The sequence below is a fragment of the Gigantopelta aegis genome, chromosome 6, assembly GCF_016097555.1.
Source record: "Gigantopelta aegis isolate Gae_Host chromosome 6, Gae_host_genome, whole genome shotgun sequence".
NCBI classification, from domain to species: Eukaryota; Metazoa; Mollusca; class Gastropoda; order Neomphalida; family Peltospiridae; genus Gigantopelta; species Gigantopelta aegis.
The window spans coordinates 45,012,187-45,030,052 of NC_054704.1; the positions used below are offsets into that span (position 1 = coordinate 45,012,187).

A 17,866-nucleotide genomic window follows, 5' to 3' on the forward strand; every position below is an offset into this window, starting at 1 on the left:
CAAAATTAATGACTCTTTATTATTACTGTGTGATTTTCATAACCCTAACCCTACACCTACACCCCCCCCCCCCCCCCCCCCCCCCCCCCCCCCCCCCCCCCCCCCCCCCCCCCCCCCCCCTCTATCAACTGCTATTGCATTCAGAAAACACATTGTAAATATTTAATTTCATAGCGCAATATCGAAAAAATTCTTTCCGGCAGAAACACTGTGTAGGTGTCTATGGAAAACGTACACAAAAGGGTCCGCTAGATACATATTCAACCCCCCATTCCCCTGTTTGTACTTGGTTTGTACCCCTCTTGTTCCAAGTGGTTTGGCAATATGGATCAACATGGGCGGATCCAAGGGGGGGACCAGGGGGACGCGTCCCCCCCCCAAAACAAAATTGTTCAAGTGCCCTCAAAATGTCCAAGTGCCCTTTTTGTTTGTAGAATTTTTTTTTTTTTAAGTAAACAATAATTATATTGTAGATAAATGAAATCAAGATTTTCGTGTACATGCGCAAGCTTGCAGATATGTGTCTGTGTTATTGAGTCTCAATGGGGCCCCATTGAGGTTCTAACGCGAGTGACGCCAATTTACTTCATTATTGCTAGTATATTATGACGTAGAACTGTAGGAATTCATATTAATTGTAAATATCAAAACTTGTAGTAAGGTGCCCTTTTGACGAGTCAATGTGCCCTTCTTTTTTGGTCCCCCCCTAAAAATATTTCCTGGATCCGCCCATGATCAATCAAATATTTATTTACCGCCTATATACATTTTTGCTGTGTTTATAGGCAGCCCTCGTTAGCGGAGGCCATATACACGGCAGTTGTATATATAGCCACTTCGTATATAAACACTGTCTAGTTCACAGTATTCTTTAAAAATGTAATAATCCCTATTCCAAGCCAGTTGTAATTACCCATGGGGTTATGGCATATTTTATATAATAATAAATTTGACAAACTGAAAAATGAATGCAGTGTTCAGGTGTTTAGATTTTTCCGCGAGAAACAAACAATAAATTTATCTGTACATGCAAAGGCCTAACTATTAAATAGTCGGATCATCGCCGTTTAAAATGCTTCTGTTGCTAAAATAAATTAATGTATAAGCTTATTATCATTCAGTACATGTTTATATATTTTTGTATAACTTATTTTCATTGTTTTTCTTTCGATTTACCATACGTCGCATAGGACGGTCAAGCGTTCTCGTTACACAGCTTGGCAAATCATGTTGACATTGCAGTTATTCGGAGGTTGCCCATCACGTGACTACAAAAATAATACGTCACACCTCTTCGCTCCAAATAGCTGATGATGGTGATAACTAGTTTAACGTGCCCATATACCACTAGGGTTTCGAACACGCTCATCCCGAGTCCGACCTCCGATAAGTCATATGTTTGAAGAAAATTAAAACAATTCTACAACACATTTCTTGCAGTAAATCCAGTCGTATGTATTATATTATAATTGTGAAGGCTAAACTTGTCTAGTAAATTTTATAAATAACACACTTACGTTATTTAATTAACGGGACCGGCCTCGGTGGCGTCGTGGCAGGCCATTGGTCTACCAGGGCCGTACCCTGACCAAAATCCATGGGGGGGCACTAAATTTTATAAATAATTTTTAACATACTATAAAGATTAAACATTTCTATGCTATTACTGGAGATATATAAAAATAAAAAAAAGGACAAGATTCTCAGGGGGGGGGGGGGCAGCTGCCCCCCCTGCCCCCCCCGGAGGGTACGGCCCTGTCTACAGGCTGGTAGGTTCTGGGTTCGGATCCCAGTCGAGGCATGGGATTTTTAATCCAAATACCGACTCCAAACCCTGAGTGAGTGCTCCGCAAGGCTCAATGGGTAGGTGTAAACCACTTGCACCGACCAGTGATCCATAACTGGTTCAACAAAGGCCATGGTTTGTGCGATCCTGCCTGTGGGAAGCGCAAATAAAAGATCCCTTGCTGCCAATCGGAAGAGTAACCCATGTAGTGGCGACAGCGGGTTTCCAAAATCTGTGTGGTCCTTAACCATATGTCTGACGCCATATAACCGTAAATAAAATGTGTTGAGTGCGTCGTTAAATAAAACATTTCTTTCTTTTATTTAATTAACTAGCACTAATTCCAAACCTATACGTAGCTACCTTTTTATTTGTTTACTTTTTAGAACGACTGTTCAAAAATGCGCCAAATTTCCTTCATTCAAAATGCGCACTTATTCCCTTTGGCATTCTTTTAGCCACCATCCAAATTCTAAACCCCTGCGCGTGTTGTAACCTCACCGTGGTGCAGGGGTGTAACATTCTCTTTGAGAATTGCCAATACAGCACAGTTGATACAATTGAAATTTTGAGTAAAAGTCAGTATCTATCTGTGATATTTGTATTTTTGAACAGTTCTTTAGACTGTTTTTATTTAAATCTTGAAATTTTATATTGATGTTGATCATCACTTTATTTATTTGCATTGCCAGTTGGACGCCCAATAGCCGATGTATTTTTCGTGCTGGGATGTCGTTAAACATTCATTCATTCATTCCAAATTCCAAATTCCATAGCACAACAATACCCTCCGTCTGCTACCGATCATCCGGGCGGCTGGCGCTCTCTTGCGCCAGTCAGCGCAGGCGGTCCTTCCTCCTACCTCCCCTATCTTTTCCTGTCATGGACAGGCGAGCCGGCCGAAGTCGGCACCCGTGCCCATGACAGACGTGTGCTATAACAGCTTGCTCTGAATGTACACATTAAAAACATAGTCCTGTCCTGTGATTTAAAGAAACTATGAAATAGACCGGCCTCGGTGGCGTCGTGGTTAGGCCATCGGTCTACAGGCTGGTAGGTACTGGGTTTGGATCCCAGTCGAGGCACGGGATTTTTAATCCAGATACCGACTTCAAACCCTGAGCGAGTGCTCCGCAAGGCTCAGTGGGTAGGTGTAAACCACTTGCACCGACCAATGATCCATAACTGGTTCAACAAAGGCCATGGTTTGTGCTATCCTGCTTGTGGGAAGATCCCTTGCTACCTGTCGTAAAAGAGTAGCGTGGCGACATCGGATATCCTCTAAAAACAGTGTTAGAATGACCATATGTTTGATGTCCAATAGCCGATGATAAGATAAAAAATCGTTTTAAGTTTTTTAGTTTACCTAATAAAAATTAATTTCAATTTCGCATGAGGTCGGCAATCAAAATAATAACTGACCTTTAGGCAACACCGTACTAACCGTGCTGATGGTATTTCCCTGTAAAACTGTTTCCATACAAAATATAGAGTTATTATATTAAAGGTAACGCTCCTGGTGACCCCTCAAAAGTCCTAAAGATCCAGCCTTGGTGGTTAAGACATCGGGCTTTTAAGAAAAAAAAGAAAAAGACATCGGGCTTAAGGCTGATAGATACTAGGTTCACATCCAGGTACCGGCGAGGGAAGCTTTTTGATGACGTGTTTCAGATAAGTTCCATTTGTTCCAGTGCCTCAGCGTTGTACTAGATTTAGTTATGTTATGACGACTGTTCATTCACTAGTACTGCACATTTTAATTCAAGTTCCTATTTCCATGGCTTTGTAAAAAAAATGCATTGGTTTGCGCTTTTCACCAGTTGGTCAATGTGCCTCTTTACCCTTAGTCCCTTACCACCCCCATCCCCACCAACTCCGAAAAAAAAAAAAAATACTGGATCCTACCCTGAATGGTTGGGGGAAAAACAGTATGTCTGTACAAATATCACATTATAGTAGCAATAATTTGTTCTCCAGTTTAATTATAAATGTTAACTTCACCAGAATCCTTACATTGGGAAACACATTTCCAAGTGCAGTAGCTACTCTACCAAATCAAGAAAATAAATCTTGACGAATATTAATGATGGGCTATGTAGTCCAGGGCTATTAGTGATTAATCCGCAAATAAATAGTACAGAATAGATGCAGTAGTAATAACATATCAAATATACCCAAGCGTCCCTGCTCTGCTAGCGTCACAACATAAGTAAACATATAATTATTATCATGTAATCAATTTAGGCATGCAACCCATTTTCGTCATATACCTTAGTAATATCTACCGTTCGAGAGCTATGTTACGGATATTTGGTCGGTTATGGTCGCTCTCTGCCGTCAGAGATGACTCAATAGTAACAGCACGGAATTGCGGTCTTCCGCACGGGAGGCAAAGATTCCCGTTCTTATACAACAACAATCATATGTTTGACGCAACATTGATAATTTGTGAGTTCGCCGATAATACATATTTAAGATATTAAACACTAATACACACACTGTCGGATTTTAAAAATAACGAATAAGACAAGCTACGTACCGTAACATGCATGTTTCGTATAAATTAGAAAAATAATATTGAGAATAAAAACCGAAACCTAGTAGGATTGCATCATAATTTACAGGATCACATATTACTAAATCTAACACCGTCAATGAGTGTGGTACTGAGATGATGCTTGTTGCAAAACGTTATTTATTAACTATGCGGATCACCTATTGCAGGCTATTTACAAAATTAGTCAAGTGTGCGCATGCAAACGCATACTTTATAAAACAAAACCATAATACAATGGTTAAAAAATAAAAGATAAAACCCCGATGATGCTCTGGCTAAAGTAAACTATAAACAGACATAACAGCTGTGTGTTTGGGATAATATTCCTAACTCTCTCAATATCCTGACAGTTCTGGTGCAAGTATTTTGGAAGTGTTTGTTAAAAAGTGTACATCATTCCAACTAGTTGAAACGTGGTGCTCTTTATATTAATGTTTACATTAATATTTATAAACTATCATCCCATTCAACACAATAAACGGCCAAAACTGACATCCGTATTTTTTTCTTAATGTTATTTTTCGGAATTCTATACAATATCAGATCACAAATGTTTAAAATGTTCCTGCGGTAGGGAGCCTATACTATATTACGGGCGAAGGCGAAAATAGGTTTCTGACGTAATAAGTTATGTGACGATAATTATACATTTACGTCTGTAGTAAATTTAGCACACATGGAAAACTTGGGCACTGTTGGTATATTATTTCTAATGATATTCTGAAACTATCCAAGTTAAACACTAATTGTGAACTAATATTAGACCTACTGAACTACTGACATTCAATATCTTACCAACCTCTCGGTATCATTCGTAACATCTAAGTAAGGTTAAGGATGATGCACAGACATTACACAGTTTCATTGCAAACATATTACAGATCCAAGAGCGTATAACATTTAAGCAAATTGATGCGAATTAACCGCCAAAAATGCGTAGCCCGTGCTAGCGTAGAACGGTAACGTTGTTGAAATGGTAATTATGCTGCTCGGAGGAACACTATTATGGTATAGAGGGAAAATGAATAGCACTATACTATATGATGTAAATGCCCCAAATTCGAGTGTATTCTTACATTCCAGGTGTATGAATATACATTACTGGGGTATCATACAACATCCACCATCTCTGCATGATGGCACTTCGCAGTCAAATGATATCTGTCTAATGTAGGTAGCCTGTTAGACTATGTTTCAATCCATTTATACTGGAAAATCTCTGATAGTACAGACCACTGCCAAGATTTTGCGAAATGGTAGTGAGGATGAGAACGCTATCACTGAAGCTTGTTTTACTGAAAACAGTAAGGAAGTAAACTGAATATTGATAGAATGTTCTCGAAAACACTGATAGATTTGTTTAGTATGTTATTAAAGACACGGGGTCAACAAAAGATTGAGGTCAGAGGTCCGTTTAAGTAAAGTAAAATAAGTTAAACTTGAATCAGTTTTCTGGTATTGCATTTTGTGATAGGCAGTTATGATTATGTTACTATTTGAAAGACATTTGACTTGTACATTTCACATTTTTGCCACAAATGGATAATACCCATATAATATCCAGTGCACAAAATAAATACTATACTAAAAAACACACTTTCCAAGCTACTAATCAGTAAAGAGGGGTATATATTTGGAGGTCACCGGCTACATAGATTTGTGTTGATTGTCCAACGATGAGAGATTTTATGAAATTAACTAATTTCATTTCTCTGAATTTGTTTTAAATATTATAAACGTTAATAAATATTTCTGGCGAGAAGCCTTCATTATGCAATCTGTGTTGCCAATGAAAATAGGAACATGCAAAAGCGGCTCCGCCTTTTAATATATCATGGATTCGCCCCTGGCAACAACATATAGGAATGACGTATTAATTAATAAAAGGAAAAACAAATACCCAGCAAGCAATTAAATAGTGAAGTGTCTTAAAGGAGCTATGTCAAAGTTGCAATAATGGCTGTTACCGATAAAAAATTATGTTTTAAAGTCCTGATTGAATATATTATGCGTACACTTTCAATACACTACGTTTATGCAGAATTGTTTTGGGTCAGTTGACAAAAGAAACAAATATGGTGGCCATGCTATATTTAGCCAGAAATTATTCGTGAAACCCCTCTTGTCGTCCAGTGCAAGACTTTCTATAATGATTATTCTAGAGTTAATTGTGGAACAATTATGCGTGGGATCGAAATCTGAAAATAACGAAATATATAAGTTTCAGCTGTGACATAGCAACGACCACTGAAACAACGTGAACACTAGCTGTTAATTAAGTACCAAACAAACACACAAACAATTTTACTGAGGATGGATACTAAAGATGCAGTATCATAGTTGAAGTGCCAAATCTCTCACAGACAGGAAAGCACATGCCACGGCCTATGACCAGTTGTGGTGCACTGGTTGAAACGAGAGAGAAAAAAATCAATCAGCTGAATGGATCTACCGAGGTAGTTCGATCCTTCGACGCAATCACCTCAGGTGAGCGCTCAATCGACTGAACTAATTAATCAATCCCACTTTACGTAGCCTTTAAATAATTTACTTTAAATTATGTGCTGCTACTCGGCGTAAACAAGGAGTTTCCCTGGAAGGTTTTATATTGGTACGTAAAAAAATCTATGCGATGTATAAATCAGAGCAACATTATTTTCTTAGTCAATGTCCATATAGTCGGGACGTGAGTCAAATTCAAACTGTGGGGTAATCACCTTTACCTGTTGGTTACAGGTAAATATGAAACAATTTGTTTTCTACTAGTAAATAAAATTACTTGGTTGTGATTTTATGGACATATAATTCAAAGCGTAAGATTTTTTGTTTTAATTTTTAAACATAAAATTAATAAATACTGGCCATTTAAGTGATGAATCATATACTCAAATGAAGGATGCAGGGCGCAAAAACTTTCCGGAATTTTCCGAAAAATCAGGAATTTTTAACCCATATCCGGAATTTTTTCCAAATTCGCTATCATTATTTTTTTGGAAGCAACCATTTCTGAATATATTTAAAATTTTCTATATTTTTAAATCCCGAGTTTATTAAAGAGAGTTTATCTTTCTGCATTCTCCATTGCAACCTGAACTTGGTAGTATCGTGCTATTACTAAGATGTTTGTCTATTGGCTGTATTTGTCAACAGCCGACCAATGAACATGTATTTGACATTCGAGTAAACAGAAGCCATGTATGAAATTTGTCTTACTTGTTATGTAGTTTATGTATTCATTTTAAAGATATTTCAAATATCATATAGTAATTACTGCGGGACAGACATCGGTTCTATGGCGATGCATGAAACTTCGCCACGGTGTGTAAAAACCTGAACATATAACAGAACACTTGCGATCGTACGAAAACAAAAGAAACGGATTCACAATTCTCTTCTTAAGTTCTTTTCGTATGCTTTCACTAAATACCATTAGGCTACCAGTAATCTGTGACACATTCATGACATTAATATTAATTGATATACCTACCGATCTTGTTTTATTCAAGTAAGTTAAACTATAAATTTTTTTAAATTTTTACAAACCATTGTTAGATTTTGCCGAGAAAAGTGACTCTTAATAGTAAAGTAAGTGTAATGCAGAACGATGGCCAGTCTTAATGTGGGTACCAGATATTTCGTCCCCGATTCAGTTAACCACAAATTAGTTCGGCCCCACTGATGAAATAGTGCAAATGTGGCAAAGTACCTACATAAAAATAACATTGGTCCAAAGTTTGTCACTTTATTACTAATCTGTAGGTGGGAGTGAAATTGTACTACACTATTTGCTAATAAAGAGGGGTTTTGGTGATGATTTTTTATGTTTGGTCTGTCTGTGTGTGTGTGTGTGTGTGTGCGCGCACGCGCACGCACGTGCGTGTGTGATAATGCTGTTAATTGCTGTACTAGGTATAGTAACTTTATTTACACTGATGAATATATTTATCATGTTTTGTAAACTAGACAAGCCATAAAGTAGGGCTATGCTTAAAAAGGAAGTAGAAAATTTCTGCCACTTATGTGGATTGATTTATGTTTTTATTATTGAATACATAACATTCCAGTAAATAATAAAAACAATTAATTGTTATGTATCTCTGTGATGGTACATGCTCTTAAATTTGTTTCGCCTGTGGCGATTTTAATTGTGTTAGAGGGCCGTGTGCAGTTTCATTGCACTTAAGCCCAGATGGGCAACTTGTTACGTAATACTTCTGCGTGACGGTCCTCGATCGGTACGCCTAATACACACCCAGCCAGGTGCGGAGGCCATGTGGCTAGTAGTTACGTAATATCTCCGGTAGTGCTGTTTATGGCCAGGAGATTGCTCGCGGTTGGCGACAGCCAGACTGACGATCAGAGAGAAATATACCGACTCTAGTAGAGGTAGAATATGAGATGATACGTGAGGTACCGCCTTGTACCCCCAGGCAAAATCCTGATTTATAATAAATAGCTAGTGTTTTAGAGATATCGAGGAGAATGAAAAGGACGGCTCCCAGGGAATGTAGTCCGTTGGACTTTGGTAAATATTTTTATTTCTGCTCAGTGTATAACCTTGATGTGATTGATGGGACTTTAAATATTTTAATACTGTATTATACCAATATTCTTTAGACAGTGTCTTCGGTCATCTGACGAAGTAAATCGTAGACTTTTTGTTCTAACATTATACGAGTATTTGGTAATATAAAGCTTAGCCAGTCATCCTAGACGACCTAGGTAAACTGTAGGTTATTGTCTTTATTGTGATAGGTACCAGTATTAATTCTGTGTTGCAAGATTACTGAAAGAGTAGTTACGGGTTAATTAAAAATTAACCCGTTAGGAATAGAGCTGTAATTCCTTTATTAATTAAGTTCCCCTGGAAGCGTTCCTAAATTATCACACGTTACTGAACGAGTAGTAAGGGTTAATTAAAAATTAACCAGTTAGGAATGGTGTTGTAATTCCTTTATTAATTAACTTCTCCTGGAAGCGTTTCTCAATTATCACACGTGTGGGTGTGGTGTAATGGTGAAGTGATTCGCATATTGTGTAACTAGACACCTAGAGATTAATTAAGTGATCAGTTCTGGGTTGTTATTATTGTTGTTATTAATTAACTACTACGGCTGTACATTTGTCAGCGTAGATTAATACAGATTCCAAAGTGTATTGTGTTTTTGTTGTGTTTTCTAGAGAACTAACGTGCTATAATAATATATACTTATATAAGATCGTATCTCTGATCATACCTAGAGACGAGCCATACTAGGGTTTAACCACCTGTTACAGAGAGATCTAATAGATATACAGTTAGGAGAGATATTTTGATAATCGTGTTTTATTCAGTTACGGGAATTATAGAATCCCCGTGACAATCTCTTTGGTTGTTGTTATTTTTAAAATTGTTTAAATAATGTTTAAATAAAAAAATTATATTTTTGAAAATGGCGTTTTCGCGTGCTTTAAACTATTTCCATTAGGTTGGTCGCCCTAAGTATTATCAGTCAAATATGTACACATTTAATATACAAAATATGCCATAACAGCTGACTTGGAATAACAATATTACATGTATCTTTCCTTTTTATTAAGAAAACATCCCTGTCTAGCTTTGTGAAAATAACACATTATCGTCTGCTTCCAGTAGTTTGTTGTGTGTGTTACCAAACTTTATTCAGTGTGGTTATGTACTGACTAGTAATGCTAGGTTCAGACTTATCAACTATCCCTCACTCCCAACTTACAGGTACACTCAGATTAACAACTAATCGGTAGTAGGAGTTGTATGTGACGACAATTGAATGGTAAGAGTGCTCAGACAAGCAACTGGACATTCGTATGTGCAAGTCGTGAGATTGGCCAATTCCGTTGTGACAGTTGGTTGTCCGACGCTACCATAACACGCTCCCCATCCCCAGTCCTTGCTGGTGTGTTTGTGGGCCTATATAATGCTTTGATCAGACTATTGACTGTCACAACAGAGTTGGCCAACTCAACAGTTGTGTTGCAATTTTCCCCAACGCCCAACTTTGAAAAGCTGCATTCAGCAGTAAGTTGTATACGACGAGAATCGAGTTGTAAGAGTGCTCAGACTAGCAAATGGACAGTCAAAGAAGTAGAGAGATTGGCGAGTTGCCAAACTGTCGTGACAGTTGGTAGTCTGAGCCTAGCATTAGAAGCCATGTGATATAAAAGCACTTTGAGCCCCGAGTTAAAAATATCATGGCCAATGTCTTTTTTCACTGTTCAAATATGCAAGATTCAAATTTTGATCTACAATCATTTAAAAATGTTCAAAGACATGCTGTGTCTGCCAAATCCTAACAACATGCAGGGAACTTTGAAAAGTCAATGAAATTTCCTCAGATCAAAGAATTGCATCACCAACGTAAGAAGTTAATTTTGCTTGTTTTTTTAATCTGTTGACTGACAAAACTAAAAAAATATAAAAAATTCCAAATTTCAACTAATATTGTTGAATGGCTTGAACTGTACATGTACATCATGGCTATCCCGTTGGTGAGAGTTCAGTTAAAAGGTTATCATAAATAATGCATAAATTAACTGTTGTAACCAAGATTATATCTCTTTAATATTTATGCAGAGTTCTCTCCCCACCCCCCAAAAAAGCACGAAATTTTATGATCGATACAATATTTTTTTTTATTGAAATGCAATGAGATAGATGTTCAATTTATGGTAGTGACAGTATGTATTAATGATATTCACATTGATAGAGTAGTAAGTCGATATTCAGTTTGAAATATGAATTAAAAACACAATTTTTGTAATTTATTTATTTTTATTTTTTAAGGGGGAGGGGGCATATACATAATCTGTACATGTAGTTTACAACACATATTTTTATGGCAACAATATACAGGATTGTAAAACAAATGAATACGTGATATAATATTAATGTTTACCTGCATTCAATGATACTCTTACAAAATACAATGTAATTAAAGTAATATTCTACACAGTAAAATCTGTGTATAAAGCAATTCTCACAACACTGCTGGAAAATGTTGATGTCTGTTTATTTACAAATAATTATATATAGCATATTCACACATTTACAAAAGATAGTAACTTGACAGCACAGTAACTTCTATGGATTATATGTATACTCAACTAAGTAAATTTAGGGCCAGTAGACTTCTGGCAATTCTTTGCAAATTTGTATCGTAGATGACTTCAAAACATGAAGAAATCTGAATCATGATACAGTAAAACATTCTTGCCAATGGTGTGTTTTTTGTACATTTATAAACCTAATGAAATGCACATTCGGTGGATTCATTTTATGTTTGTTCATAATGATACTTGTTAAGTTGTTTGCTCTAAATTGTTTCTTAAATTATTAATTTAAGAAAACGCCACAACGCTGACATCTTACAACAGAAGAATCTGGGTTGTTTTGTTTTCTACCATATTTGAAGAAAAATGTCCAACATATCTATTAGCTCTTAATTAATTTTGCTGAGTACAGGCAGTATCATAAACAAAACAGCTCTACAGAAGAAAAAAAAAAGTGGTTTTAAAACCCCCTAAAAATTATATGTACTCAATAAAACACATACATGTAACAGTTGGAAACTAAATGTATTAACTTTGTGCAAACTATCACTAAGACCAAACTTTGGTAATGGTTCTAATCGTTTAGCATAACAAAACAGTATAAATACTACAACAAACATCTACAACAGGGTTTTTACAATGTGTTAGCAATTTGATTACAAGAAGAGTTGCAGGATGTTATGGGGCTTATTTCCTCCTAAACATAAATGTAGAAAACTTAGCCAGACTTCATACAATGACATATTCAATCACGTGACCAGAACAGGAAGCAAAAGACTCATTGGAAGATTTTAAGCCATTCCATTGACCAGTCTACGAACAACTGTGCCATTGTATGAGGTCAGGCTAAGTAGAAAAGAAAACAGCTGATATGGCACAATATAAATTAACTGTAGGAGTTTGGGAGTTTTTTGTGCTGAACATATTTAATTAATTTTACTTTAATTTCTCAAATCTGACTGGTCTTTGTAATATGTTTTTTTACTTATAAATTGGTTTTAGCATGTATATGTTGAACTGAATTTTTAATTTAAAAATCTGTACATATTTTTATTTCACTTTTAAAAATTAATCACATATTAATGCCATATTATTGAAGAATAATAAAGACACAAACTTTCCAATCCAATTATTTGTACCTAAAGTAATGTTGCGTTCGGGTGTGCTCGGGAATTGATATTTCCGAGTTGTAAAATCGTAATTACAATTTGTTTGCATTCAGGTGACTTCCAGTTCACTAAAAATGGTCAACAGCAATGTATCTCACTTCCTTATTTAGCTATTTTTACTAATAGTAAAACACCCCACCTCCCCTCCAAAAAAAAATAAAAATAATAATAATAATAATAATCCTAGTAAGTTTTATAATATTTTGCTATTTTACCAACTCTAATGTTTGCAAATTTTGTAAAATGTGCAAACTGATTTAATGAAAAAAAAAAAAACATTCAAAAGAGACATTAAAGATAATTAAAGATAAATAATCTTGCACAGTAATGAAGTCAAAACCAGATAACTGACAAATATTCAGGTGAATTATCCATCTTGATCTATATCATATAAACCTCTTCGGTGGACGCATTCTCTGGTGTGGTTCCCCCCCCCCCCCCCCCCCATCCCTATCATTACCCAATGACTGGAATATAAAAGGCCATGTGCTAAGCTACTAGTATCTGTGGAAAAGTGCATATAAAATATCCCTTGTTGCCAATGGAAAAAAATGTAGGGAGTTTTCTCTGATGACTGTATGACAGCATTATCAAATGTTTGACATTCAAGAGACGATGACTAATAAATCAATGTTTTCAAAGGACCAGTTCAGTAGAAACAGCTAAACATTACTTGCACCAATAATGTTGGAACCAAGAGAAATATGATGCCATAACTTTAACATACCTTGCCAAAGGTGTGCAATTTGTAATAAGCATGACTTCGACTGCACCATCTACCTCCATTCATACAAAAAAGCTTCTTTATAGTGCCCTTCATAAACATATGTCTTGCTACTGTGCCACAGTGTAACATTTTGGCTAAGAACTGTATTCTGACACAATTAACAACATTCTGTAAACTATTAATACATGAAATGTAAAATGAAAGAAAATAATATCACAGAAAGAGATAAATAACCTTCCATATCACACTATTCTATATTATGAAATATTCTGTACAATATGATATGTCGAGAACACAAAAAATCATGACTATCATATATGTATAAAACACATGCATATTTTTATACAAAGTGCATTAATAGTACAGAAAATATCTGTAATAATTGTATGAGCAATAATTAACCAAATCTATTGCTACCTACAATTATTTTCACATATCAAAAAAGAAGAACTAGTAGTACTAGATACTAGTGCCAGCATTAGTCAATCTAATTCCCATACTCTAATGATGCTTGCATGTAAACCAATTTATCATTACACATTCTTTTTTTAGGTTAAGATTCAGCAGTTATATCATCAACCACTCAAATATTCAATTTTGTTAAAGGCACTGAAAAAAAAAATTGAAGTAATGTATGTGACCTAGAATTTATCTGTTTATAATACAAACACTGAGATAATTTCTCCATAACAATGCAAACAATGAGAGATACTACCATGTTTTCGTATATAATTCAAAGTCCAGTGAATGAAACAAAACAATTGAAATTAGTGGAGAAAAAAAAAAATCCCCCAAAACCCCTAAAATTGAGCAGCAGCAAAATAATAGTTTTGATTTCATGTTTTTAATGAAGTGATACTTATTGGTGGCATGCTGATGAACCCGATGTTCCGATAAACTATCAGTCACTATTACGACCTGCTAACCTTGCCATTTTGGTATGGTGCTCAGATAATGTTTAGGTATCATCTTTAGCAGGATACATACATTAGTAATCTATTTTTGGATGATTCTAAGACCAGTGTGCTGCAATATTATTTGTAAAGAGGCCATTGTCATCAAACTTTGAATCAACTGGCATCATTGTCTTTCATATATCATATTTAGGGGTGGCATTTAGGTCAATCAGTAGAGTGCTCGCCATACGTGCTTGGGATGAAACCACCCTCGGTGGATTCACTGAATGTTTTCCCTGCCCCTAACTGGCATATCAAAGGTCATGGTATGTGCTGTGGGAAAATGCATATAAAAGATCCCTAATGCCAATGGAATTTTTTTTTTACTGGCCTTCCTTTGAAGGCTACCTGTCAAAATTATAAATTTTGGACATCAAATAGTCAATGATTGATAAATGTGCTCTAATTGTGTTATTAAACAATCATATATACCGACAGTGAAAACTCTGTAATGTAAACTAAATTTTAATTCATTACCAGTGTAGTAATATTTGTATAGAATGTAATGTGGGACTAAATATCAATCCTGTTAGAACGACTGCCAATAACAAGATTCATTGTTTGTCACTATGTATGAGGATTTTGGCTGCCATCACTATTTGCTACAAAGATTTGAAAATATCTCTAAATTGTTTTTAGTTTTTGCATGCTGCATACAGTATGTGGTGGCTATTAAAGGGGCATGTAATTTAAGTAATTTGGAGTAATTTTGTCAGTGTCTAAGAATTCGGTTTCTAAGAATAGAGATATTTATGCAAAATAAGATCATTTTTGGCATGGCTGGTTTTAGTTGATTATAATTAATTAATTTAGTACACTCTATGTTTAAAAGCTTTGTGCACAGATACAGTTTCTGGCTTGAAATATTATTTATTTCATGTAAATCTGCATTCAGATATGCCACTGTTTAACAGAATCTATAGAAAAGTTTTTGGAATCTGGTGCATGCTATAAAAGCGGGCAGTTGTCCTTCAGATCAAGTGGGAACACTATATCGTGATCAAGACTAGTTCTCCTACAGAGAAAGCACATAACAGCGATTCATGGCTGCATACCCTAACGACTGTCATAATATCTTTTTGACTTGTCTTGTACAGATACCATATTGAAAATGCTAATGTTAGATTTGTAACCATCATAAATATGTACATGTACATGTATATCATCATAGCTAAACAAAATACATTTTAGTCCCAGATTTTAGTTATGAAAAATAACGCATGTTGCGTTACAGTAAAGAACCATATGGTGGACGCATGATGAACAAATAATTTACAACAAATGCAAGGCAAACTAATGTAATTTTGACAGCAGATGCTGGCAACAATCAACCAATAATAGAATAACATTCACATTATGTTTCTTTGTGGGGGTTTTCAATAATACCTCAGAGATCAAAAGAAAATTAAACCATAATCAATATAAAATTAAAAAAATATTTTAAAATTACATTTAAAAAACCCCCAAAACCTATAGAAATTAGCAAAACTAAAGTATGTGTCAATGGCAACAATCACAAATAAACATATATATACATATTTATTTGTCCACACAACAACCCATATATAATGTATATATTTTCCCCCCCCCCTTTTTCATCTTGTTTTTTATGAATGTGATGGTGTACAAAAAAAGAGAGATAGATTAAGCCTGCTACATGGACTAAGGATTATCAGAACTGGTGGAATCTTGTTTACCATCTGCAATAATAAGAAAATTCAGTAATTAGGTGGAAGGGGAACCACATCCCATGCTATAATTTGTTGGATATGTATCTATATTTCAATTCTTCCTTGTTAAAAAAAACACTTTGTGAGTAAAACCTACAAGGTCTGCTTCACTGTGCTTGGTTAGTATATACATGAGACAGGTGACAGATGGAACAACTGGTTGAATATGTATGACATTTCCACCGCTGGCTTGACTGCTCATTAACACTAGGTTCAGCTGTTATCTGGTCTTCAGATCATGTTGTTCATGCAGCCTACAGATCAAGAACACACTGTGTTCTTCTAAGCATATCTCAAGCCTTTGTTTTCATGACCATCCCCTGAAGAAAAAAAAAGAAAGGTAATAATAATAGAATAATATAAATAAAATAGATGCAATTATAAACCAATGTAAAAATCCCCCGACTGTCCAGGAATTTCATGGCATATATGAATACTGAATAATACTTAACTCGGTGTTCCTGTTTTGACATTTATTTTATGGTAAATGTGTTACACCATTTGAAATAGTAAATTATTTTTGTCTCGAACCAGTCCAGAAATGACAGAATGAGAAGCATGAGATGCAAAGTACTCAAGGTGCTTTGTTTTATGCATGAACAAAATAAATTATAATTAGAACTGAAGATATTGCTCCTCCCCATTTTTGGTGTGATCATTTTCTACAATAGCTTAAAATTTAATGTTTCCTCTTTTCAACTTAAAATAATTCTTGAATATATTTCAAAACTGAAACTGTAGTTTCATAATTCTGTTCTTTTCTTATAATAATAATAAAACAATTCTTGATTTTGAAGTGAAAACCATTTTTATAATCAATTTAATATAAAAGCATGCATATTAACATTCTAAACAAAAAAGAAGAAAAATAATGAGAAAAAAAGCTAACAAAACAAATTAAGGTGTAAACAATTAATTATAACACAAATGTTGCAAACTGTCTAACCAAACATCACTGTAACAATTTAAGTAATGTAACAATAACAAGACAGGATAATGTTAAGTTGCTTAAATAATTGGAGCTAACTGATAATTATTAACAGTAGTGTTAAGTCTTCCCATTCTGGTATGCATGGCCATGTATGTACTTCTAAGTTTTAGCTTACTGGGTACATTATACCAAAGTATTTGTTCATCCTTGGGTATATAAGACAAAGCTATCTTCTGAAAGACAGCTTGCTCTGAATGTGCACGTTACATGTAATCCCTATACCATACCATACCATACCATACCATACCATACCATACCATACCATGAAAGATGAGTATGAAAGATAATTTCTATCTTTCATGGGCTGTCAAGTGATTGCACTTAACAAGGGCAGTATTATGATGTTGGTAATTTATGACATCATAATAATTAAGAGTTGGTGATGTGAGATCATCAGACAACAGTTTTAGATTGATAGTTTGTTTTTATTAAAACCTTCATTATAAAAGTTAATTTGTAGTGTTAAATTATATGTAACACATGAATGAAACATGGCAAATATGATAGTGTAGTTTATTCATGATAAAGTGGTTAAATAAAAAAAGTCAGTTTTTCAGCCATCTTTGTCTGTGTAAAATTGATGAGAAAAAGACTCCATCATATGCAAGAATGTTGGATCGAAAAATTACACTGTTAGTGGTGAATATTTCTACCCCAAGACTCGGCAAGCCTCATCCCATACCAAAATTTCCACCACCTTGGGTATATTTGTTCTGAAATGACCGCATATGATTGAGTCTTATAATCATTTTCACATTCCAAGGTGTACAGTTTTAACCTGTATATAAAGACCATCTGCTTATAATGGCTACTTTTTGTCAGTCAATTGTATGTACATGCATATGATTAAACATCTGCAATTGTTTTAAATAATTTTCAGTT

The 17,866-nt window shown here is 35.0% G+C and overlaps 2 protein-coding genes across 8 annotated transcripts in view; both read right to left on the minus strand.

Annotated features, from left to right (window-relative positions):
• The window catches only part of LOC121374572 (von Willebrand factor A domain-containing protein 3B-like), a 15,317-nt gene extending 10,980 nt beyond the window's left edge, over positions 1 to 4,337 (minus strand). Inside the window, exon 1 of the mRNA XM_041501677.1 lies at positions 4,326 to 4,337. Within this exon, the coding sequence (XP_041357611.1) occupies positions 4,326 to 4,337 (12 nt within the window). The remainder of the gene's footprint in view (positions 1 to 4,325) is intronic.
• A 6,776-nt stretch (positions 4,338 to 11,113) lies between these two features.
• Positions 11,114 to 17,866, minus strand: part of LOC121376243 (palmitoyltransferase ZDHHC20-A-like) — a 41,227-nt gene continuing 34,474 nt past the window's right edge. For all 7 annotated transcript variants that reach the window (XR_005958422.1, XR_005958421.1, XM_041504064.1 and 4 more), the window contains one exon: positions 11,114 to 16,313. Coding sequence is in view for 2 of the 7 variants with exons in the window: in XM_041504064.1 (XP_041359998.1) it covers positions 16,276 to 16,313 (38 nt within the window). In the remaining 5 variants the exon portion in view is untranslated. The remainder of the gene's footprint in view (positions 16,314 to 17,866) is intronic.